Genomic DNA, 27,392 nt, shown 5'->3' on the forward strand with positions numbered 1-27,392 from the left:
ATACCAGCAACCACATGGTGGCTCACAACCATCTATCATGGGATCAGATGCTCTCTTCTGGTGTGTCCAAAGACAGCTTCAATGTATTAAATAAATAAATAAATAAATAAATAAATAAATAAATAAATAAATCTTCTTTAAAAAAGAGGATTATTGATTCAAGACCAGCTTGGGCTACAGAAGAACCAAACTAATAGATCAAAAACCCACGCAGCTTCCATTCTAGTGGATAAAAATTAGTAAAATTTTCATTAAATGAGATAAAGAAAATAAAAGAATGAAATTCATAAGAATAAATGGGGCTATAGGAATAAATGGGAGCCAGAGGTGCAAAGGAGGAGCGGGAACAGATATACTAAAAGGACGTAAGCAGCGGTGGGGGACAACACAGCATGACAGCAGCTCAGGTAAAGGTTGGTGCATGCAGACCTAGAGGCCCTAGCAGATTCAGTATCTCCCCATCAAGAGAGCACTCATTTGCATGTTGACCTTGGCAACAGGGCCTGCATACTAAGACATAATATCATGGGATGAATGAAAGTCAAGCTCTGAAAGGCAAGGGTCTTCTGGCAGCATGAAGTTCCGCAGTACTACACTGAAAGGACTCAGGGTTGATAATGTTTACTAAGGAGTCATTGGAGGTCTTGCTATATGGTGTAGCATGCTGTGGGAGATTCCGGGTGTTTCCCCAAATATTGAGGTGTGAGAGGAAATATAGAAGGGAAGATGCAAGATTCTTTTTGCAATCCAGGAGAGAAATGGTAACTTGGACTTGAAGGGAGTCAGTAGTCGGAGGTGAGGAGGAGTCAGAATCTTGTTGTGCTGCCTAACAGTAAATGGTCAGAGGAAAATACAGCAGTAACCAAGAGAGTATCTTTAACTAGCTGCAGGATAAACATGGCCTTGGCTGCGCTAATTAAGAGAACAGGAAGTACAGGTTGGAAAAGTCTGGTTGGAAGGATGCTATCAGGCAACTGAATGCATTACAAGACAGCAGGTATGAGCCTAGAGTTCAGGGTGGAGTCTGGATTGGAAAATAAATGGGAAGCATATACAGCACAGGCAATGAGCCCAACAAAAAGTGGATCTGAGTAGAAAAGAGAGGCAAAGAAGAGATCAAGTCCATGACAGTACAAATTAGATCAAGGAAACTGAGGAGGATGGGTGAGCCTGGACAGATCTGGAATTGCTGAGTCCAGAGAAGGGAAGTAAGGAGAGAGGGACTAAGGGAGCTACATGTTGCTGCTGAGCATGTATGAGGGGTCTTAAGCTCTAGTCTGAGAGTGTCAAAGTTCCTTACAACTGAGGACACTCTCAGTGAAAGTAGATATGCAGAGGACAATGGTGGGTTCAGGAGAAATCAAGCCAGGGAGTGATAGGAAGCTCGATGAAGTCTGTAAGATTTCTCAGAAGACCACAGAGAAAGGTGAGCTGAGTAGAGATAGGGCTAAGTATGGAAGGCTTTTGGTTTAAGTTGTGAAAAGTAACAGTATGTATGTCTGTTTATAGAATTTATTCCAGAGAGAAGAACGATTGAATGGTTTAAGAAAAAGAATTTCTAGGATTTGCCCACGAATAAGGGAGTGAGAAAGGAATAGAAAGCACCAACAAACATTGCCTTAGAGGATCTCAGAGAGCTTCCTCTGGTAGTGAACCATAGGAGTTGATAGGTAGACTGGGAACTTCGAGGTTCTCTCCTGCTTGTCTATTGTCTGGGTGATGTTAGATAGAGAAAGCCAGACAAGGAGGCAATGTTTATGAATAAAGGGCAAAGCGAGAAGCATCTGTCTACGACAGCAGGTGGAGCTACACTGTGACTTAGAAAAACTAAAGGTCTACATTCTGCCTCCACGCATGTGTCATGAGCCCATTCAAAATAGCTCTGGAAATAGATGTTCTTTCAAGACATAGAGCTGTATAGTAGGGACCTAAGAGTGAAGAGAAAAGTGGAAGCATTGGGGCATCAAAGGAGACACTAGAGTTACATTTTAAAACTGGGAAGCAAAACAGATGGGGAGTTTTGGTGAAGGGCATGGATGACAGAAAAAATTAGTTAAAGGACTGGGTATTGGACATTGCAGGTGACATGTGGTGGCAATGACAAAAGTTATACTAATCACTCTAAAAATGCCATCATACACATAGGTGCCTGGAGCTCATGTTTGAATGTCTGCTTGAATTGATGGGTAAAAGGTGAAGTTGGACGTTTTATCTTGCTCCTGTGTTGTGCTAGCTCTATCAAGAGATCTCATTTTGAAAGTCAATAATCTAACTTATAACCCCTGGGAGATATTTGAAAACACTAAAGACCTCTTTAGGCTGAGAATCCTTATTTTTCTGGGGAAGATTTACTTTCAGGGTCGAATTTAGGACTGATATATTAGAAACCTTCCCCAAGTTATCCCACTATGAATCCAAAGCTGAAAATCTCTACCAAGAATGTGTGACCCAGGAGAACAAGATTATTGCAGGTAGGTCTAGGACTGCAGGGCCAAGAAACAAGATATCTCACCTCTGTGGTTATAAATATAGATGATTAGAAAGTGTACTAAAATGACAATAGCCCAGGTGCCTCTAGGTTACTACAAAAAGTATGTAGGTATCATATATGGTTAAAAGCAAGAGTGATGGGAGAGAATGATCTGGGGGGGGAAAGTGTAAAATAAATGCGCTTACCTAAACCTAGATTCAGGAGTTTGTTCCCACTTAGAAAACCAAGTACAGTCCACAGTACAGTACAGTGTTTCAGGAGAAATACTGATGTCAAAAGACATAAAGCTTAGATGGGGAATAGAAAATGTAAACATTGTAATAGGACATCATTCTGGAGGGTTCCACTGCCTGGTTGTACAGCAAAAGAAACCTATTTATACTCAGGGGTCTGATCTTCAAGCAGGGCAACAACAGAGAAAGGGTACAGGACTTCAGAGCAGTGTGAGACTTTGCCAGGCTTCTCTCTACTTTTCTGTGGCATTGTCCAGCACTGTAACACACCATTTCTTACAAGGCAGTTACATAGGTCAACACAGGAACTGCACAGTATAGAGATTCTGTGATCATAGCAGTCATTAGGCGAGAAAATGAGTGCACTTTCTCAAGTACCTACAACATTCACTTCAAGATCAGCTTCTCGCGTTCTAGATGCTCCATCACTCATGGATATACGGAAAGAAAAATCTGTTCCTTGTGTATGAAAACAAAATTACCATGCACCAATCAGGCTAGGCTCTCAAAAATTTCTGTCCACTGTGTAAATGGAATTCTTTCTTCCATGTAATAAATTCTTCAAAGAAACTAGAGGTTTGTAATATGCCTTGGGGTCTCTTTATACCTATTGGAATTAGGATAATATCACTGTTTGTTTAACAGAGTATCAATCTACATAAAGAAAACTAAGGCAAGTCATGAGCTTAAGGGTTGGGTATAAGTCATTAAGGAAACACTGTGAAATAAAATAAGCACTAAGAACTTAAGCTAAAAGGAATAGGCAAGCATGGAAACTGGAAATTCAAATATAATCTCAAGAGAAAGACTCCATATGATCCCGGGGTGGGGGTACCTCAGAGAACTGCACCCAGAACTCAGCATTTATGAGCCTATGTATATCCAGAATGGTGACAGACAGGGAAGTTGTAGGGGGTAATGTAAACTCTTAGACACAGCCAAGTGAAAGAGAATCCATATGTCTGAGGGATGTCATTCAAAGACAGATGGTAAAATGGACTCTCGAGACAAGACTTGTTGAGAATACAAAATCAGTAATCCCACGGTCAGTTAATCAAGAAAGCTTTAAGATGGGGCAGTGTTTTAGTCAGAGTTTCTATTGCTGCGAAGAGACCCCATGACCATGGCAACTCTTATGAAGGAAAACATTTAATTTTGGCTCAGTTCAGAGGAAAAGTTTAGTCCGTTATCACCATGGCAGGAAGCACAGTGGCTTTCGTGCAGAAAGGGTGTTAGAGAAGTTTCCCAGTTCACCATCTAGATCCTTGCTTCGAGAGAGAAAGAGATTCTGAGACCATGAAGCCCACCCCCAGCAACATACTTCCTCTAATAAGACACTCCTAATCCCACAAGGCCTCCCTTTAATGACACCCCTCTCAGCATTATGAGGCCATTTTTATTTAAGCCACCACAGACAGATAACCAAGGCCAAAACTTAGACCAAGAAATAATAAAGTCAGTTGTCAGATCAGTATTGTCATGTAGCTATCTGATAGTACATGGCTTTAGGAAATTGCATACATATACATGTCAATCAACATACCATAGCTAGTCACTAGCACATTACATGTGCTCTGAATTTGACAGCAAAACTCACATTTAAAAATCCAGTTTGAAAGAGATTGCCTTCTATCTCTCCCTACAATTAGTGCAAATATCAAGTATATTAAACTGCTTCCAAATTTGCATGATTATAGATAATGGTTGGCATCTGTACCCTCATCCACTTCTGGTTCTCGGGAGTATGGTTGTTTTGTTTCTGTTTTTCCCTCTTGATGCTGGCTTCTCTTCTACGGATTAGAAAAGTATAGCTGACAGTCTCTTGCGTTATAGAAGTACCTTAGAACTGTGTTGTGTCAAGTTCACTGACAGATTTAGAGATTAATTTCTAGACTTCTCACGGCGCTGAAGAAGCTCTCTAAGATCTCGAAAATGGCAACAATATTGACTCCCTCTTACTAAAGGTTACCTGTGTCCACATTCCGCTGTAATGCAAGAGGAAAGTTTAACTGCAGTAAATATCAACGTTGTTTTCCCTTTATGGGAAAACTGCTTCACAGGGAAACAAATCTTGCCAACATAAAAAATAGTTTGGCCCCCAGAAGAACAGTGTGCACAAGAACATGTCTCTTCTTTTATTCAGCGAGGACGGGAAGCTGTTGTTAAACCAATAGTATTAGCATAGCAAAACAATGCTCTGATAGTGTTGAATACTCATGTCTTAGGTCAGATTTTCCAAAACCAAACTATGTGCCAAAGATCTGAATACTAGAAGTATTCAAAACAGGGATTTGAGCGTGACCTATGAGCTATTTGGGTTGTGTTGGAGTTGGTAGAGAAACTTTCCCCCACCAAATACTTTGGCTTACACGCATCTCCAAATCGGTGTTTGGCTACATTTTAAGGTCTGTGCATTTTCAGGCAAATGCAATCCATATGTTGCAGAGAAGCCACAGGTAAATCATCTGAATGTTGCCTTATTAGAGCTCCATGATGTCTGAAATGCCTTTTCGGCTTCTTTAGAGCCTTATATCTTTTCCATGAAGCAGCAGGTAAGTTGCCAAGAGTAAACAAATCAAACAGCAAAAGGTTCGGGTCCAGTTTGAAACACTTTGCTTGTTATTTTTTGATCGGGTTCTGTGCTTGGCAATGCTTGCTCCCCATGTCTGCCTGCAGGGCAAAGTGGAAACAGTTGAGCACTATATTTCCAAACTGGTTCATTGACATTTGAGAATAATGTAGTACAGACAGAATCAGCATGTTTGGCAGGTGAGTGATACCTAATATGACCTTGGAAAGTAACTTTCCACTGCTTAGATGCAGTTCACAGCATGAAATAATCTTATATACACTACAAGACCCAGGTCAGGACAAGTAGCCATGCAGGGGCCTAGACTTGGGATTTATCAAATTTTCTTGTATGTCTTTAGGTGGAGTGGCTAAAGAATGAAGACATAATTGATCCTGTCGAAGATCGGAATTTTTATATCACTATCGATCACAACCTGATCATCAAGCAGGCACGACTCTCAGATACAGCGAATTATACCTGTGTTGCCAAAAACATTGTTGCCAAGAGGAAAAGCACCACAGCCACCGTCATCGTGTATGGTAAGAGGACCCTCAGGTTCTCAGTCCGGCACATGCAAGCGATTCGTTCTCATTTATAGCATTATTGCATTATAAAATATCCAGCTACCGATCTCTTTTAGACTCCCACCACTGTTTCTTCCAGCCTCACGGATGGTCAGTTGGTTTAATTACTTCCGGGAGGCTCATACGTGTGATGAAGCTTTGGTAAGTTGCTGGAAACCGACTGCATCTGCTGCTTCTCAGGGGTCTCATTCTCAAGGAGGAATGGTACCAAGGGGACCTGACTGAGTTTGAGAGATAACAAAGCTCTAGAAGGAACAATGACGGTTCTTCGACTCTAAACTCTGGCCCATGATTGCACAAACACAAGAAATATGAAACCAATAGATTCCATAAACATACTTGGTGCCCACCCACCCCTAGAACTTGCTTTCTCCCAAGGACTGTAGAGCCATAATAAAGACAACTATGGTCAAGGGAGTGTCATTCCTACACCATGGCCTCCTGAAGGGATTTTGCACTCTCTAGTCCCCTTTAGCCTGCTCATCTCTTAATCTGTAGATTCTCTTCAAGTGTCAACAGTTTCACATTCCATTTTGGTGGGGCCTCCATGCTCTTACCTCCCTTGGGAGCTGATACTTTTTCCCTAGCTCTTTCTCAAGACAATTCATCCCTCAGCTCTGCTCACTGTTGTTTCATACACTAAAAGATTACGCTGCGTATTAACATAATTCTCAGGAGATTGGGTCTTCGTTATGTTTATTTATTGTCACAGAAAAATCTAAACCCCAAGTATTTGAGGTGAGGTTTCCTCTTGAACAAGGAACCCAGACTTTACCTCTACTCAGAAAATAGGGAAGCTGTCTCTCCCTATTTATATGGTCTGCCTTATGCCTCGATTTTCATGGCCTGTGAAGTAGGTGCTGTCACTTGGGATAGCCTGGCAATTACTTCAGAGACTCTTACAGGAGATAAGAGTGTTTTATGCCATTACAGCTGTTCGGCCATTTTCATAAGTTGAGGGCAATTTAATAAAAGCACCTCCAAAGAGATCACCCTGACCTCCCCCCATTTGCTTTAAATATAAGAGGAGTTCCCAGGAAAACCACCTCCTGTATACTAAAAAGTAAAGAAAATTCTTACCATTGAGGACAGAAAGTTAAAAACAGGAGAGTTCTATACACTTCTTATTCAGTTAACTCAACTCTTAGTAACCTTTTTGTAGCTTAGCATTCCTGGGACCACTCTGCTTACTTCTCTATGATCTTCCTATGATGGATAAACATGTGTTGAATCCACTTGAGTGTTTTTAATCTATCATATGTAAGTTCAATTCCCATACCAAACTGAAAATACAGAAATTAGGCTGTTTCCTCTCCAACAATACTGTTGTGTAGTTGGGCTGTGTACCGGCAAGATGAAGAGTCACAGGAACAAAAACCATCATGATGTTCCAGAAGCTACACATAGTTTTACGACTGCCATTTTAATTACAGGATAGAAGCATTCTAATGTTTTGTAATCCCCTGATTACTCTGGAGTTTACTTTCCTAGTCCAGATAAATGGCTATGTTGAATTGTAACAACTGTATTTCTTAAATCACTAGAAGTTGTTTTGTACTTTTTATCTTAGTCTAAATTGCCTGAAACTCTTGCTTAACAACATTTAAAATGCAAAGAAGCAATGGGACCCAATCATAATATGTGCCAATCCTAAATGACTGATGAAGGCACACTATAAATAGCTGTATTCTATAGGTATTTAATATAGATGCAAATCTCTTTCTACTTATAGCATAATTTCAACATCTCCAAATGCAATGAGAACATTGTTATTAGAAAGGATCATACACAAATAACGAGAATTTTTAAAAATATTTTTATTGGATATTTTCTTTACATTTGAAATGTTTCCCGGTTTCCCATCCAGATACCCTGTATCCTACTCCCCGGCCCCCTGTTTCCATGAGGGAGGTCTCCCTCCCACCCATTCACTCCCTTTTGCCTCTCTTCCCTGGCATTCCCCTACACTGGGGCATCGAACCATCACAGAACCAAGGGCCTCTCCTTCCATTGATGTCTGACAATGCCATCCTCCGCTACATATGCGGCTGGAGCCATGGGTCCCTCCATGTGTACTCTTTGGTTGGTGGTTTATTCCCTGGGAGCACTGGGGTGTCTGGTTGGTTGATATTGTTATTCTTCCTATGGGCATGCAAACCTCTTCAGTTCCTTCTGTCCTTTCTCTAACTCCTCCATTGGGAACCCCATTCTCAGTCCAATGGTTGGCTGTGAGCATCCACTTCTGTATTTGTCAGGCTCTGGCAGAGCCTCCCAGGAGACAGCTATATCAGGCTCCTGTCAGCAAGCACTTCTTGGCATCTGCAATAGTGTCTGTGTTTGGTGACTGTATTTTAAACAAGATAAAACAAAGATAAAGCAATGAGACTTGGATCAGCAGCTATCTGGCTTTTTAACCTATTTTAGGGGGTGTTCTCTTTCTCTGTAAATCTGTGTCTGCAATAAGTAAATAATAAATAAGTAAATAAATAAATCTGATTTTTTATGTCAGAGTAGAATGTCACTAGACTAGTAACTGTAGATGTAGAGTCCCAGTTTCCCGTGCTCCAAAGCAGCATGCATGGCAACATTGTGACATTTCAGGTTTTAGAGAGCTGATCCAGGAACTTCATTTGGGAACTCCAGTTGAAACTCTACCCGTCAACTGTGTGCTCCTGGTTTTCATGGCTCCATAAATTGACTAGTCAAGGCTCGTGAATTTCGGGCTCATCAATCCACAGGATTACAATATCTAATTATCATTTCTTCTGAACTTCTTTCATAGCTCCTTTTTTTATTTCTGTCATTTTGGGCTTATAAATATATATCTATTAAGGAAAATTTGGAAAAACACAGAAAAAGTCAAAGAAGAAAATATCTTTAGTGCTGTAATTTACCAATAGTATTTTTGAAATAAATATGATACCACTAGTATTTTTTTATGCATAGATAGCGCATTAAAATAAAAACCACATGTTATTTTTATTTAATGTACAATGTTAAACACCTAGGTTTTATTACAAAACCCCTTAATTTATCATTTTAATGGCATACATAAAAATATACAACAATATTTTCCTATTTTTTAACATCATAGGTTCTTCTAATTATCACACACTTAAAAACATTACAAAAATACCTTGTTTGGGTCTGTAAAACTAGTCCTATTTATTTACTGATGAGTGAGTACATTTCCTAGAAAATATGATTTGTAGTGAATCTTTTGAATGTAGAGTCTGTGTTGCTTCTGTCGCTGACTCTTTTCTTAAACTTTGGAGGCAAATGCACACACTTGTCCTATAATATTTTAACTACCAGCAGATAATTTATGTTGTAAATTGTTTCATCAAAGAGAAAACATAAATATAATGTACATTTTGATCTATTTTTTAAATCATACTATTTTCTAGAGGGGATGTCTAGAAATGAATAGTGTGAGTCATGTCAGATTCTGGATTTATAGGGATATATATATATATATATATATATATATATATATATCATGGATTAGCCTTCTGCTTAAGATGTCACATACGTACTAACCCTTCTGTCACACATCATGAGTCACCTTCTGCACAAGATGTCACATATATAAAGATATCACATATCTCCTGACCAATCTGTCCCATACCATGATTGGCCTTTCTGCACAAGATGAGTATCCACTTGAAATGTGCCAACCAGTTACCGGCTCAGTCAGACTGCTGACTTTATTTAAAACTCAAATGCTACGAGATTTAATTCTGTAATTGGGTTCACATGTAGGTTTGTGAAACTGGATAAAAATTCCTTGAAAAGCTATGAAGTCTGCAAATGCTGAAGAAAAATAATTCATCATTTGTTCTTTAAGGAATCAATGCGATTTTGTTCAGTTGCCACACTTCAAAGCTCACATGGTATCAGGATGTAAACATTTATCATGTGAGATGAACCGTCAAGAGTAATTTTTTTGGAATTTGGGTAGTGGGATGTACCTTATTAAAAAAAACTGTTAGCCAAGAAAAATGAACACCATCTTATTTATTTTTATAAGGGAGTTACTCGTGGAAAATAATTTTGTATTCACATTCTCAGCTACCCAGCAAAACTGCGAACTGCTGTCTGTGGCCTCCTCTAGCATTGAAATCTTGCTTTTTTTATGGGTACATGGGGTATGACTCTGGTCTGTCTGCTGTGTGATTTGTACGTGTTGGACATTCCTCTATGTTTAACTCATGCTTTGTGGTTTGTCTCCTTCAGTTAATGGTGGCTGGTCCACCTGGGCAGAATGGTCTGTGTGTAACAGCCGCTGTGGGCGAGGATATCAGAAACGCACAAGAACCTGCACCAACCCAGCCCCCCTCAATGGTGGGGCCTTCTGCGAGGGGCAGAGTGTACAGAAAATAGCATGCACCACGTTATGCCCAGGTAAATAAAGGATCCTCTTCTTCCAAAGTTCTTCTACCATTTTGAGAACATATACTGGAAGTATATGCAAACACCTAACCTAGACTGAGACGTGTGGTGGCCATTACTTGAATTCATTCTACAGTATTTACCTTGCTGAGAAGTCAGATTCCTCCAAACGTTCTTAACTTTATCGTGTAAACATGTAACGTGCTATAAGAGGCCAAGCACCATTAATGTAATCCTACGTTTCTAGTTAAGCTGGGAGAGGCAAGATTGCACATCTTGTAATTCTAATGATTTGGACAGCATTAAAAACCACATAAGTGCTCTCTCGCTCTGGCCTTCCTTCTGCTCTGCCCTCTCATCCCCTCTCCCCTCTCCCTCCATGTGCTCACGGTCAACCTCTACTCCTCTACTTCTCTATTTTCTCTCTCTCTCTTCCTTTCTCTGCTTCTACTATCCTCTTGACTCCCCTTTCCATGCCCTGAATAAAATATATTCCATACAACCCCCCCCCCAAAAAGCAAAAAACCATAATATTTGAAATAGCAACCCTCGACGTTCAGAAATCCATGGAAATTAATAGGAACTGAAACTTAGGAAATGTTTCATACTGGAATATTTGATGTGTGGTGTCAGTTTCTGGACAGTGGCAAATAAAACATTTGGGAAGAATTAAAAGAAGGGCTAAGCTGTGTGACATATGAGATAGCAGATCGGGAAAATACAGCACAGCCAGCTCATTCTTATCTGTGTGTCTTGGTCATCTGTCTTATAAATTATTTGCAGTGGTTCCTATACCAAGATTGTGTCTCTTTGCCTCTTGGAATCATCATGCAGTATTTCATATTTCTATCAGGTCTTGACTCAAGGTAAATTTGAGTTAATAGTTACCCAGATACAAACCATATCCCAAACTTATTAAAATGCCTAGGCGTATAATATATCCAGAAGTTCAGCTAAAGTGGTTTTGTAAATAGTGCACAAATTCAGTGTACTCAATGGTCAGGGTTTCTGTTATCAATAGCAGTGCCTCCTTAGCACTCTGCTTTGCTGAACTTTCTACTGTTCATCCTTTTAATAAAACATTCTTCAGAAATGGGAGGAAAGAAAAATGTTATCTACAGGTAATATTTTCAAGTATTGATTCCAAGTAACAAAATGGTTTCCTGCACTGAACCACTGAAGACTCTTTATGGAACACATTTGGACTTGAGGGTGAGCTTAGACGTTCACATTCTCCTATACACTCTCCCTTATTTGACCTAGTTCTGACTCCTGTAATTCAGAGTCCTTTAACCATTGTCATTGAAAGAACAATAGGGGTGTACACACACACACACACACACACACACACACACACACATGCATGCACACTGATGCACACATATATATACCTGCATGCATGCACACACACAAATGAACACACACATACACACACATGCATACAAACGTGTGCATGTATACACATACACATACATACACTCACACAGACAAACATACACACACATATGTGCTAGCACTTTAAGTAATAAGCACATAATTGATGATCTGCAGCAAAGCAAATATCATTGCTTTGGGTAACTGGAGTCGATATATAGTTGACTGCGTAGTATGGAAATACTAACATGTTCCTTAATTTTGAACATGGACATATTTTTACCTTAGTGTACATTATGATTGGTATATTTACTTAGTAAAAAGAAAGATTTGCCAAATACTATAAAGTACTAAAATTTATATATTTAAATGTTCCAGATTTGAGATGTTTCAATGCTTAATAAATGATGCTTGGCATTATTTCATGTGAAATCCTACATAATCATAATTATTTATGTATTTCAAAGAAAATTTAAACACTTGGTTTAATAGTTGAATGCTATTTCTTTGATACACTTAAAATGATTCATTTCGAAGTATAATAATTTATAGAGATATCTCAGCTCATCATTACTGAGATTTCTTATGAGTAATCCACCAAAATTAGAATGAAATTGAGTCAATTCTATATTACTATATCACTGCCAAACTACAAATTTACTTAAATATTATTTCAGGGTGAATAGAAATGTGTGTACCATCAAATGATAAAATGGAATCATCAAATAGATGACAAATAATACTGTCTTTATAAGAAGGAATAGCGAAGGTTTCGGCCAAATGAAGTGTCATGGATGACCAAAAGCAAACAAAGAATATAGAGGTCAAGAGATGGGGAGGGGGAAGAGAGAAGGAAAAGAGAATGGATGAGTTTCTTCACTGCTACATGTCCTTTGCTTCCAATTCTCATACATGTTCTCTTTCACTGGTTACTTGACACTATAAGTAACGAAATCTTTGATCAAAAAGGAAACCCTCTAATAATCAATATAGTATCCAGAAGACTCCCCTTTAGTGAATAAAGAGGAAATGTGATACCTTGCTTACATAGCTCCTGGTGTCCCAGTATGCCTCCCTGACCCATTGGAGGGAACAAAATGCACAGACCTCCCAAAGGCAAAGCATGCATCCTTCACGAGAGGCTAAAGCAGACTGCAGGATTCTCACTGGGGTACCTTCTTCTATTCTTGTTGTTATTTGGGAATTGTACTATGCTTCCTTTACCCATTAAGTACTGCTCCTTCTGACCACATGCTGCCTCTTTTTCACGGCAGTGGATGGCAGGTGGACTTCGTGGAGCAAATGGTCAACTTGTGGGACTGAGTGCACCCACTGGCGGAGGAGGGAGTGTACAGCACCAGCCCCCAAGAACGGGGGTAAGGACTGTGATGGCCTGGTCCTCCAATCCAAGAACTGCACCGATGGGCTGTGCATGCAGGGTAAGTCAAAGTGAAGTAATGCAGGCGTTGAAGGGATGGGCACCGAGACCATTTGGATATCTGGAAGGAATGTTAGTGATTGACAATGTTGAACAATAAAATTGCAATGATACAGTTCTGTTTAGCGTTCTTTCATGACTGGTAAAAGCTATTCTCTTGGGAACCGGAACGGATAATATCTGTATAATTAACAAACGGGACACACAGTGTTGCTTTCACTCAAGCAAGAAATAATTTGGCCATTTCCATGCAGCGGCTGTCACTCTTTTTAGACCAGAGTTGAATTACCTTGCACGTACAGGTACCTTAAACTCCACATAGAGTCAAAGCATGTCTTCCAACAAGTAAGCTATTTATTTGTAATTTATGCCTGGCACTGAACCAATATCTTTGAAATATAAAATATACAAGGACAGTAAATGTTTCTGTGGGTACTTTTACGAACCTACAGTAAATCTTTAGTAGGAACATCTTCGCAACCTCTTGAAACTGCTGGGTCTGTGTTAAAAATTACCTCCCGGGTATAATTTATCTTACTCAAGGAGAATACTTTTGATACAATAATTTCAATGAGTGTAGAAGGTGACTCAGGTGCTGTGGTAGATGCAAGAAGCTATATTCTCTATTTTTTTATGTCTTATGCATATAACTCTTTCTGTGAAAGGGTAGCTTGCTTTGAATACTTGCAAATTTCCAAACATTTGTTGCTAGAACTCATCCTCTCTGCTCCTGGCCATGAAGTAAAGTACATACAATTGTTCAGGCAGATGGATTAAACAACGTGCTTTTGTGATTCTCAACTAATGGTGGCCAAATGTTGACATTGCTCATGCTCGCACAACTGTAATGAGCTGTATCCACAGAAGGGTATTTGTGTTTGTTATTTAAGGAAGAACACGTATTTTGTCTTCACCGTACACATGCAATTTTGTTTACTCTTCAGAGTCTGTGCACACAAGGACCTTTAGAAAGAAATCTTACTTAAAGTGCAAATACGTAATCGTGTTGCTCAGGTTGAATGAAAATCCAGGAGCCTCTCAATTGGGCTCCACAAATATCGTGATGCTACTAAACTTCTGATGATTAGGGACAGCTACCATTTCCACAAAGGCAAAACTGAAGGGAAGACAGCTGATTTATTAATTATCTGTCTAGAGGTACAGGCTTCACATCCGGACAAGAGTTTTCGTTGAGGACCAAAATAACAACATGAATATATCACTCTTATTTCATATTCTCCTTTACTGTGAAACAATCTGATCGATGTAACTGAGAAGTACAAATATTTGCAGGGTTTGCGAGTTTGTTTTTCTTTAGTACTTTCATCCTGTCTCGATACAATAAAACGATGTTGCAGAATATTAATACCTTTTACCTCTACTCCGCGTATTTAAAATTCTAGGCAACATAGATGGCAATGAGTGTAGTGCTACATTTAGCTGGGACTTTGGACCTTTCTTGTACAAAGTACTTTCTAAACTGTGACATTAGTTAAACCCATGTCATTCAAACTAAGCCATCAGCAGTGCCTCAATATCCAGACCACCTCTCATAGTCAAACTAGGATTTCCCCTTATGATTAGATGTTTGCCAGCAATAATGGTTTGCAGTGTGCTTATAACTGGGAAACACGATTTGGCACACAGGTGGCATTTTTGCTTTGTTTGTTTGTTTATGTGTTGTCTTGCTGTTTTTAAATCAAGTCTCTTGTTGGACAAAAGCATTTTGGCATTTGGATTGAGGTCTTTCAGGTAAAAAGCCGTCCTTTTCTGCTGCTATGATTTCCTATGCTAGCAGTTCCTACCAAGTCAATAAACTCTCTCATCTGTCCTCCTAGATCTACCCTGGCGTAGCCGAGAATTGTAGTCTATACCACTATTGATTTCCCGGGGACTAAAACAGCGAAAGAGATATTGCTTTGCAGTATAATTACAGTATTTTACAGTGTTAAGCTCTAAGCTTAGAATTTCTCGTGAAGTATTGCTACCAAAGTTTTGCAAAGAAATAATATTACCTTTGGTTGGAAAAACAAGAGCCTATTTAGCAATGAAACTCTGAAAGCTTGGAGAAAGGACAATGTCCATGTTCAGAAAAGGAATGAGGTAGAGCAGGAAGCCACAGAGGTATAATTACCACTGAGGAATTTATCATCAAATACACATTTGCTTAGGGGTCATTCATATCTTAAATATCTTAAGTTATTTAGTAAAAATATTACGTGAAAACAAAGCTGGTCTACTCAGTGTCAAATCGGGTATGAAATAAAACAATTGAATCTACTCAAAATTATATACAAATAATTCTAATAATCCTGTTATAAATTTTGTCATACTGTTGTGCAAATGAAGCTCTGAGTTCCTCAGGGATGTGAGTAGGACCAAGAGTTTCATAGAATCCACGGCATATTATTTCTCAATAAGCTAGATTGGCACACAAGATTGATGAAAGATGAAATTAATAGAAAAGGCTGTTTCTAATATTTAGTCGTTATTTTCAAAACCACCAAATTCTGACACATTCATTTCTTTACAGCCTAAATATGAGCACCTTTGATTCAAGGCATGTAGACATATTAGTTTTAAACATGATTACTACATATAAATATACAGAGAGAGAGAAAGAAAGAGAGAGAGAGATATGACAGAGATACATAGAGAGAGATAGAGACAGAGAGAGAGACAGAAAGACAGAAAGAAGGGAGGACAATCTACATGTGCCAGGAAGGCAATTATAAGGGAAACGGAGAAGAGGCTGTTAGAGATGCCAAAATGGCCAAGAGCCAAAATGGACATGATTGGGTCTTAGAGTACATGGGAGTCAGGATTTGGCTTGGGGTCAGAATCTTTGTGAAAGAATTGGGCTGAGACTTGGAACAAGGACTCAGAATAAATCTGTAATTCATTCATTGTTGCCAAGAATGAAAAATAACTAGAACTTTTCTGCCCACCATTCCAAGGACACCTCAAGAAAATCATGGTAAAGAAAAGAAAAAATAAAGTCTTCATTTAAGTGAAGTCTATAGTGAAACCACAGAGTTATACGCAGTTGTAGTGTGGAGCTTAAGATATTCTTCAGTAAACAAAAACCAGAAAGCTATCCTTGGAGCTGCTTCTGACGAGCATAGCAGACAGCAAGTTGCTACACAGGTCCCCTCTGCAATATCACTGTATTCGTCTATGACAAAAGGAGGCTATTCCAGAAATCAAATGAAATAATGAAGTTTAACATCCCTTAGATTAAGTGTAAGGGACAACCTCCAACAGAACAAACAAGTAAACATTCTAATCACAGGGACTCAGGACAACCTGAATTAAAATAAACAGTAAATAAAAGTATCAAGTAACTCTATGTCACAATGAACACATAGAATCTTTTTTATACAGATGGGTAAATTTAGAGAAATCAAATGGAATGTTGAAAGAATGAAATGCAATGATTAAAATTTGAAACTCCATAGAAGAATAATAATCAAATTAGATTGAGCTGTAGATAATGGTGAAGGGAAAATCAAGAGAGAGATCTAAGTGAAGGAAACAGATGAAATAAAAGTAGGTTCTGTGAGCAAGAGTGGGGCCACTGTGACCCGAGCAAATCTGACATTTAGTTATCAAGAAAGCAACATTGAAAGAGCTTGGCAGATAAATAAGCAACAAAGTATTCGTTTGCTTCTCATAAAACTCACTATGTGAGTAACAAAATCTAAACTAAGCATTGGTGTCCTCGAAGAATAATTGAGGGCTAGCGGAAATTAAAGGGAAAGTAAATGATATTGATATAAAATAGAAGAAGCTAGAACTAAGATAGCATTTCAAAATTCCATCTATTATCCTAGAAAAAATACTAACACTTTTAACATCTAATTTTATTGACACAAGTGATCCAGATATAATGGTAAGGCTTTATAAATGTATGAATTGAATACATAAACTCAAGTTTAAAAACATAAAGAGTACAAAAGAAAAATAAGGCCTTGTACATACAACAATAAGGAAGATGGCAGAAAGAAATATACACATTTCAAGAACAATATAAGTGAACTAAACGCACCTCATCAATAAAACTTTAAAACCTATAGAAATCTAATTTTATGTTTTTGATAAATCCAATGCTTAAATCATACTGAGAAAGACTAAAAATTAAAACACAGAACTTATGTCTATTTTAAATAACTGATTAAATCTGTTTTGACCAGTATTTAGTTTCATTTTTTATTATTCCTAAGTACATATTACTTACTATTTTATTCATACTTCTAATTTATACAGTTAATTTGCTTGGATAGTATACATTTAAAATGTTTAATTTGCCTTTGAAGTAATTTTTTATTGGTTTCCAAGCTTCTGATGGTTTCCTAACATATCTTCGTGAAGAGACTACATCTCAGATCCTCAAGTTAACAACAGAGGAACATAATCAGTGTTGACTTCTAACCTCTGTAAATGGACACATATGTGTATCACACACATGAACACCTCTCTTTCTCTCTCTCTCTCTCTCTCTCTCTCTCTCTCACACACACACACACACACACACACACACACACAGAGAGAGAGAGAGAGAGAGAGAGAGAGAGAAAGAGAGAGAGAGAGATTGCAAGAGAGTGAGAGAGTGTTTTGAGGATCAGTTATAAGATTATCTAGTATTTTGAATAGGTGATTATGCTAAATGTTGAGGCATTTGTCATAAAGACTTATGTTTTACTAGTAGAAATTCAGATTGTCATAATTATTTCAGGAAAATGTAAATTATAATATGCCAATCTTTTTTAAATTATTTTTATTTGTTATTTTATTTATTTATATGTCAAATGTTTTCCCCTCCATAAGCTCCCTATCCTTTCCTCCCTCCCCCTGCCTCTATGAGGGTGCTACCCCACACCCACTCATTCTTGCCTCAGTGGCCTAGCATTCCCCTCTCCTGGGTCATCTAGTCTCCACAGACCAAGGGGCCCTTCCCAGTAATGCTAGATAAGGCAATCCTCTACTACATATCCAGCTGGAGCCAGGGGTAGTCCCTCTGTACTCTATGGTTCATGGTTTAGTCCCAAACTCTTTAGTTCATGGGAAGGTCTGGTTGGTTGATATTGTCATCCTTCCTATGAGGTTGCAAACCCCTTCAGCTCCTACAGTCCTTGCCCTAACTTCCCCATTGAGGTCCCCGCGCTCAATCCAATACTTAGCTGTGTACTTCCATATCTGTATTTGTCAGGTTCTGGCAGAGTCTCTCAGGGGACAGCTATATGGAACTCCTGTCAGTAAGCATTTCTATTAACAATAGTGTCTGGGTTTGGTGTCAGCTGATGGGTGGATCCCTAGATGGGGCAGTCTCTGGGTGGCCTTTCCTCCAGTTTCTGCTCTACTCTTTGTCCCTGCATTTTCTTTTGACAGGAGGAATTCTGAATTAATATTTTTGAGTGGATAGGCATGGCCCCCAAGTTGAGTGATGGGGCCACCCACCCACCATAAATAAACCAATCTTAATTGGATGAATACATGTCAAGGAATTAATAGAAACACTACATATATATGTATATGTCACATATATCTATAGACTTGTATTTGTTCCTATTTTTATTATTATAAAGCTCTTTTAAAATTCTTTGAGCAATTCTTGTCTATACCAAATATCCTGATCTTATCCTTCCTCTAACTCCTCCCTACAGCTCCCTACAGCTCCCCTCAGCACCTCACTCCCAGGTTTGTGTGAGTGTGTGTGTGTGTGTGTGTGTGTGTGTGTGTGTGTGTGTGTGTAAAACAATTGAGGCCAATTAATGTTACTCATACACGTGTGTGAAATTATCCACTATGGCATCCCACCAATGGCCACACACCACAAAAAAGTAGCTCTCATTTCCCCAGCATCAAGGAACTGCCAAGAGCTCTTCAAGTGAGGGTAGGACCTCCGGGGCCCTTTCTCTATGCTGAATGTTTGCACTGGACTGATTGAGTGTGGGTCTTATTCAGGTAATACCACAGGCGGTGGGTGCTCTTTCCAAACCTGAGCACCCACAGTCCTAAAGAAAAAAAGAAATTGTAGTGTCTAAGAAGTATATAAGGATGCGTGCACTAAAGTATTTTCATAATCCGAACCCAGAAAAGCAGGTTTGGAATTTATATATGTATTTTTCTATAGCTATAGAAAAGTGAGCTTAAGGAAAGATTACTGAAAATTATTCTATTCCTGGGTTTATGAGATCATAAGTATGTTTTCCTATATGATTTCTGTTCTGCACATTCATTTTATACTTGGTCTCCCATTGCGTGTCTAGTTATAAATGGCATTTTCAGGAAGAAATGTTAAAGGAAGAATAGTGTCCTGACATGATCTAAATCTGGAGCCCCTCAATCTGAGAGGTAGCAATATTGGTGGTTTGTCTTGAGATCTTTGTCATGTTGATTCAGTTAGATCATTAATAACAGTGTTTAATAAAATACTCAGAGAAAGGTCTAGTTGTAGAAAAACAAGTTTGGCAAGAGATACTAAAAGCTAGTAAATCATGTAGTTTGAAGACCTGGGGCTTTAGGATTAAATTATGGTTTTCTAGTATTTCCCAGTTTCCTGTCATGTTCATATTACCCAGTGCTTGTAAACACACTTATTCTTAGAATGCTGGTTTATCAGAGTCATTGTGCGATGCTGTGAAGTGACATCTGTGCAACAGGGAGCCAAATATTTAAGATGTTGCCAAAGCTCCACTAAATTTAGGCAATCCACACATATCTGTTCATTTTAAGATCAGAGAGAGAGAGAGAGAGAGAGAGAGAGAGAGAGAGAGAGAGAGAGAGAAGAGGAGAGGGGAAGGGAGGGGATGGGGAAGAAGAGGGAGAAGGAGGGGATGGAGAGGAAGAGGGAGAGGGAGAGGGAGAGAGAGAGAGAGAGAGAGAGAGAGAGAGAGAGAGAGAGAGAAGCATAGACTTATTGACCTAAAACAAAACAAGCAGTTGGGACTTAGAGACAACACATTGGTCCCTTCAAACCAAAACGCTGAGAGATAAGTGTGACTGTACTAAAATATACTAGCAAAGGTAATTCAAAGCATTGGAGTCTCTAAATAACCTCCAAAGAAACAGGACCTTTTTGAATGCACACTATTACTTTTGGAAAAGAGTGAAATCATTTCAAACGCTTCAGTATTTTAGTACATTGACCAGTACAAATTATATCAAACAACAAAAAACTGCAAAGATAGGATTTTTCATATTGAAAATAAGAAAAAACATCTATCTGGCTGTTGTGATGCGATAGAGAAATAAAGTTCCCAACCAATTTCAAAGTTTTCATGCAATAATGTGTATTAAGAAGGCCGTGCTGTAGGGACTCCTGCACTGATTCTCTGTTCAAATACTCCAGCTTCTTTATTATCTGAACACTGCAAAAAGGAACCTACTGCCTGTACTTGAAATAAGGTTACATGAGATGATTCGATGGCTCAGAACAATAGAGAAAGAAACAGAAGGACACACGTGCAGAGAACAAAATAATAGCAAGGCCCATCAGAAATCTCTTTAAAATGCTAAAACCAACAAATGGGCTTGTTTTACGTTGAATACATTGGTTTTCTCAAGAGCACGTAATGTCATATAATAGTTTCATCCATGTTTCCCTTCCTTTGGATGACAGTCATCCAAAGACTAACTGTAGTGTGGTTTTACATGTGGACTAAATTGGTACATTCCTGTGAATTTTATCTTTGAATCCCATTTAAATGTGAATTTCCACGCTGGTATGTGTAAGAGTCTACATGTGACCTTGGAACTCCTTCTTGCTGAAGAGAGTTTATGCTATAGACAAATTATAACTTGCCGTTGCCAAACCAGAACTGCCTGGAACAGCCTATATCAGTGAAGCCCCTGACTCTGGGAAATTAAAATGTTTAGAGTGTTGTGCACATTTATCACTTTTTACTCATTAAAACATTTGCATGTGACACGGCTTGGCTCTTCCATCGGTTCTCGCCAGAGGAAGTGGCAGAACTCTCTGCATGTAAATTTCAGTGTGGACACGCTGCATACCAGGCTCCTGCAACACCAGGCGCTTATAACATAGGGTAATCATTTACCTCACAAACCTCCGTCCCCGGCTGCGGAATGATGTGTTTATAACTGCCTGCGGTGGGCACTTGCCAAGGTGCTAGTCGCTTTGCAGCGAAATTCTTGTCAACACAGCAGTATGGGAAGAAAGCGTAGCTTGAGTGTTAGACAGTGAGCACTTTTTTATCTGAAGTTAGAAGTTGATGTCATAGCTGGGTTTCTATAGTTCTTGATATGCGCGGTGTCCCAGATGGCAAATAAATATTCTGCCCATGAACTTCCTGCCCAACACAGTCCTCGATAGTCTCCAAGCATAATCAGTGTGGTCTGCCTTTCGACTTTTCTGGTAAAACATTTTCCGGCTTTTGAAAGCATGGATGTGGTCAGAAACTTTAGGCCACAGAAACCCGATGCGCACCTATGGAACCCAAAGAGGTCAGTGTGAGGAGACAAAAGCAAGAGCTTTCACCCCTGGGGGTCGCCCTGAGAGATCAGGAATGATGGAGCTACATAGGGCTGAGAAAAATGCCACTACACAGTCAGAGCAAAATGGGCTTAGGGGGAGGGTGCTCAGCTGACTTTTATTTTAGCACAAAAAGTCATCAGATTGGCTGATACTCTTTAGGACTAAATCACGTTAGTTCAGGATTCCATACTGTTTTACTCTTTCTGTCTAAAGTTTTTGTTAGGATGGAGTCATGACAAGTGTCGACCACCCTGAACGTACTAACGTTCTCTTCTTCTTTTAAAACATTGGTGGCTTTGGATTGTCCAACATAAGAGCACTTGGGCCTCTGACACATACATAAGCTTGTTTGCTTCTGGTAAACCCAAGACGAATTTCAGGCGATTATCCACTATGAGTCCTGGAATAAGCCCTTCTTCCTGCTGGGCTAATAATCATCTACTGCCTGTTTTTAGAATGTGTGCTGGCAACTGTTACAAACAAGGCCATGAACCAACTTAATGTGGCATGGCGAGTGTCCCCTGAAAAAGAGCAACAGGTAGCCACAGGTACCTCAGCTGCCTGACACCTACAAGAAAATGTTCCTGTCCACTTTTCTTTTGTCATGTCTTCAATTTTACATTTGTGTAAAAGGATTTGTGTAAGCCCTCCCCCCCCACCGTCAATAATGAACCCTCAGAAGAGTAGGTGAATTATAGAAAATGACCTTGTGTGTTTTTAACAAACCTGACCTTTGACATCATTAGTGCTCTGATGGGTTTATAAAATAAGCCCTGACTTGGGAGGAGGTTTAAAAAAAAGAACCAGGGCATGTTTATCTTTGAATCACTCTTGAGGCTTAACAAGAAAATTTGCATCAGAAGAAATGTGATTGAGATGCGAGTGTCCAACATGTGAGGTCAGAGTGCAATCACCACGGGCACACAGACCAGACAGGCAGGTCAAGGAAAGGGGCACCTGGAGCAGATTCTTCTAAAGATCAGATCTTAAAGAGAAATAAAAAAGTCTTGGAATGTTTCCTCCTGAGTGTATGTCCAATAGATAAATACAACTAAACTAACTGAAATTTGGTGATTTGAGGACATTAGTTTGAGCCAAATATGGTGACTCATGCCTATAATCCAGGCACTTGGGAAGGTAAGGCAAGAAACCTGAGGCTGAGGCCAGCTTAGGCTACTTGGAGTGTTGTAGACCACAATGAGCCACCCCTTAAGATCTTGTCTCAAACATAAACCAAATGAAGCAAAAGAAGTGCAAACTTGCAAAGACCATGGAGCAGGCTTGCCAACTGTTGGATTATGTGGTGCGACTGTTAAGTCATGGTGTCACCACCATCTCAGAGAAGGATTGGTCCTCTTCTCTAAAGGTCTCAAACATCCTGAAGCCTATGTGTGCATGCTATAATAATATGAGAAATGCCATATCCGGTGGCAGTAAGTAAACCATGGAGGCAGGCGAGAATACTTAATACCATAGCACCTCTATCTGGGCTAGCCTGGCTCTAAATGTAGAATTTTAATTCCTACAGCATCTGCACGCACACTTTCCTCTTAAGTATTCCCTAAGTCTATGTCAGGAGTTCTCAAATTTTAGAGCACCTGCAATTACCAGACCTTATTTTTATAGTTAAAGGACTTTCAGTTTTAGTGTTAATCCTATTCTGTTTTAATATCATAAAACACTGTTAAGCTGTAGCTGAAATTGTTCCTGACTGTAGTCCTCAATGTCAGACATGGACAAATGAAGACCAAATTGACTGGAGCTTAACATAATTAATACTCAAAAGATAGAAAAATCAACTCCCTAGATGGGTCTTTTGACTACCACTAATAATTGCTCTATTAGGCAAAGTAAGAAATTGAAACACTGAATAGAAACTACTGATGCCCCCCACCCCCACAAAAGAAACTACTCACCTTCCTGAGTCCCATATGCAAAGGTTGGAGCCACTACATAAACCCAACCCTCTCTCTACTTTTATTCCTTTTATAATATGAGCTCCTTTACTGGGTCTTACTGCTGTGTTGTTTTGATTTTTCTGGGGCTGGAAGGATACCATGCATGCTGGAGGACGTGACTGTTGACCCATGACACCCAAACAGTGATGCATGCTTGTAGTCCCAGGGCTGGGGAGATGGAGACAGGAGGTTTCCTAGGGTGTGGTGACTGTCCTATGTATCTGAATCACTGGCCTCCATGTTGTAAGGAGCTTTCTACTACCCACACTTAAGAGTAGATAACCTGAGCTTAAATGCCTTTCCCAAAAATATCAGACCATCTCAATTTGGACTAGCTTGGTTCCAAATGTAAAGAGTTTTAATTCCTTCAGCATCTATATTCATATTTTCCTTCTAAATATGTCCATAGATTTGTTCCCATGGTGACTCTAAATCCTGTAATATTGACAATCAAAATTGGCCATCACAATAAGTCGTGTATGAAAATATTACTTATAGCATAAAAGTAGTTAATATCAAACTATTATAGTCATAAGGCTAGGATGATTTTTAGTATCATCTAATATTCATATATCACTGAAAGCTATCCGTTTTTGGAAAAACTAGAAAATAAAAGTAGTTGCTTTTGGGGGGGAGGTAGAAATTCTAGCCCTGTTTCTGATAATGCCCAAATGAAATCTCCCCACTAAATAGCCTGAATTCAGAGAAGTAACTATAAAGATCTTAAGTACTGAGCATACTCTCAGATTATGTTTTGTTACTGAAATTTAAAACCAAAGAACTATCTCTTTTCATCTTAAGATAGTAAGATATATCTTTTAGGCCTTGGTTTTCATAACCGTTGGACATCACTTAGAAATATTGGCACAAATAAGAAGAAGACACCCTGGGGTTAAGCAAGACAAAACTGAGACATCAACATAATTGACAAAGAGTGGCTGAAACCATTTCATTTGAATTTAAACATGAATGCTTTTGGAATTATGTCTAACCTTGAGCCCCAGCCAACTTGATGGGAAGAGCTTAGACAGTGTGATCTCTTGAAATGATGGACAATTGTGAGATGGTTTTGGAGCCAAGGGAGCATTACACAAATTGTTCAAGACACCTGCTCTTGCTTTCAAGTTATTTGCACCTTTCTTGAAAAACATTTTCCACGATGAGGGCCAACAAGAGGACCTAAGGGCAGGCAAGGGCAAGGGCAGCCTGAGGGCCTGAGTCTGACACCCAATCCGATGGTGGCAGAAAGAACTGTCTCCTGAATATTGTTCCTTGACCTCCACACATATGCTCAGGTATCTAAGTGCCAATACTTAGACACACACATAAGTGCATATAATAATAATTATTTTTCTGCATAATTAAATAGTACTCCAAGTTAGGAAAACTTCCTCTCTAAAAGTAAATTTTCCTTAAGAATAAAGAGTTGTTCTCCTTTTTATCCTGCTCTTGAATTAGTTCCATATAGGCTCAAATGCTAAGACAACTGCATCCTGCCCCGGGCCTCCTGCCTGTGATGGTGAAAGTACCAATCTGAGTGATGTGAGTTTGAGGTTATGGAGGGCTTTTTGTTCCTAAGAATGTTCCTCTCATTATAGGATATTAAGTAACCCTGGACCTCAATTACCAAGTGCCAAAACAAGCCCCCAGATATTATGAGAATCTGCCCCATTCCAAATCTCTTGCTGAGAAAAAGAGCATCTTGGTTAAGAAATCAGGCCAGTATCAGTTTTCGCTCTGCTCCTGGAAGCTTGCTCCTGAAACATATCACTGTATGGTTGCCAGAAGCCACAAAGGCCAAGCACAAACCTCTTTCAACGGGGACAGTAAAAGAGTATATAGTACTTAAAAGAGGGCATTGCCCGTGGCTTCTCAGAGAAACTGGGCTCCTTGGCTCTGCCGTAAATAGGGAGCTGAAATTCAGGCAAGTTTTCTGAGGTCACTCATTAACTAGGCCACAATCACTGTACAGGAATCAATCTCAGAACCCAGCATGTCGACAGAGCTTAACATTGTGTTTCATAATGATATTGGCCGTAACTGTTTGTCATTTATTGATTGATTATAAGCACTCTGTAAATCTGATTTCTGTTTTCTACAGCTATGGAAGCAAGTACTATAGTCCACTGACACTTGGGGAAGAGGTCATTGGACCAGGTTAAGAAATGGTAGAGATTAGATTCTATCAGAAGTCCACCAGGCTGACAAATTCAAGCCCATGAACTCAAGTTCACTATGTTGACTGGCTAGCATCCCTGGTGTTCTTTCATTTGGCTTTAGTTTAAGTCTCAGAGAAGTTAAATGAAATCCCCAAGATAGGAACTAATTTCCGAATTGACTCTATAAAACCACCGTTTTGTACTGTGTTGTACCTGGCATGTTATCCTTCATAACTGTGAGGGCTACCTTGTTAACTGAAGAAAATGTGCCCTCTTGTCTGAGTAGAGATGAATCAGATGGAGAAACATAAAAACAAACTCTGGAAAATGCACCCGTGTCCCTCCTTTACGGGATAGAGCAATCATTTCTTCTTTGAATCCAGCTACCTAACCAGCGTTTTCCACATGTTTTTAAAAAGACATGTTTTTAAAAGGATGGAAAAGGTTTCACAGAGTTGTCTCCAAAAATCCATTATCAGTGTTTCCCTGACATAGTAAATTGGGGCACTGAGCACACTTAATATTGGTCTATTTTAGGTTTTCCCGTGTAGGAAACTACCAGTTTGCCTAGACTGATCCTAATTTACTGTGCAAAAGAACTGACAGTGAATGAGACATTTAGTTTTTTCAATATTTTGTCTTACTGAAAACAACTTCAAATGAAAATACTTCACTAACTATATTGATGTATTAAAAACTATCTCCCAGCTATGCATTAACAGAAGCATTATGTATTATGGATCTGATCCTTCTGTAATTCAATCTCTATAGAGAATCCAAAGTGGCTTTTTTCATGTTTCAAACACATAATTTTCATTTTGTTTGTAGTAAAATTAAAAGTTCTTGGTGGACCAGTAGGCCTCCATGACCTACTGCTGCTTATTTCTCTAATAATGGTCCACATAGCCTTGCTATATTATGTATTATGATGACGGTGAGGTTGGTGACGACGACGACGACGACGACGACGATGATGATTTAGAACAGGTCTTTTGTACACCAGGCTATTCTTGAAGTTGCTATGTAGCTGACGATAACCTTCAACTTCTGACCATCCTGCTTCTACCTCCCAAGGAGAGATTGAAAGTGTGCAACACCATTCTTGATGCTGCACATATTCAGCACTGGGGATCAACCCCAAGGCTTTGCACAAGCGAGCCTCCCACCACTGAGCTGCATCAGCCTGTGTGTTTGACATCTAATGAAGACTTTCAGTATTAAACATGATCCTGTCTATTGTGTCATTCATGTATGTATTTCCTGCTAAGCGTATTCCAGAATGAGAGTTATGGGGCAGCAGGAAAGCCTTATCATACTGCATTAGAACTCAGAATGTAGTCGAATTCAATAGCACCCACTGAACAAGTGATTGAGTGAGGTAATGACTGGATTCTTAACTGTTTGCCTGGAGTTACAGTCTCAAAATCATGCCATATGACACAAATTTAGTTATTGAGTGGTCTGGATCTAAATAAATATGGGACATTAGAAAATGAAATGAAAAACTACATATTTATTTCTATTAGTCTTTGTTTTGCCTGTCAAGAACAGGAGTCTTACTGAGAAGTTGGAACAAAGGCTTCAGGGGAAACCAGGAACTACATATCAGAGGCTGTCATTTGTCTCTGGACTCAATCTTTCCTGTCATGAGATTTGGAGTTTCTGCTTATTCAGTCAAGCCCCCATAAGTGCTT

The 27,392-nt window shown here is 39.2% G+C and overlaps 1 protein-coding gene across 5 annotated transcripts in view; it reads left to right on the forward strand.

The window, feature by feature from the left end:
- Unc5c (unc-5 netrin receptor C) overlaps positions 1-27,392 on the forward strand; it is a 354,131-nt gene that overhangs the window by 276,830 nt on the left and 49,909 nt on the right. For all 5 annotated transcript variants that reach the window (NM_001415084.1, NM_199407.2, XM_039102727.2 and 2 more), the window contains 3 exons: positions 5,655-5,835; positions 10,117-10,284; positions 12,921-13,085. In NM_001415084.1, coding sequence (NP_001402013.1) covers positions 5,655-5,835; positions 10,117-10,284; positions 12,921-13,085 — 514 coding nt within the window. The remainder of the gene's footprint in view (positions 1-5,654; positions 5,836-10,116; positions 10,285-12,920; positions 13,086-27,392) is intronic.

This window comes from Rattus norvegicus, chromosome 2 (assembly GCF_036323735.1).
Source record: "Rattus norvegicus strain BN/NHsdMcwi chromosome 2, GRCr8, whole genome shotgun sequence".
In the NCBI taxonomy this organism is placed as follows: Eukaryota; Metazoa; Chordata; class Mammalia; order Rodentia; family Muridae; genus Rattus; species Rattus norvegicus.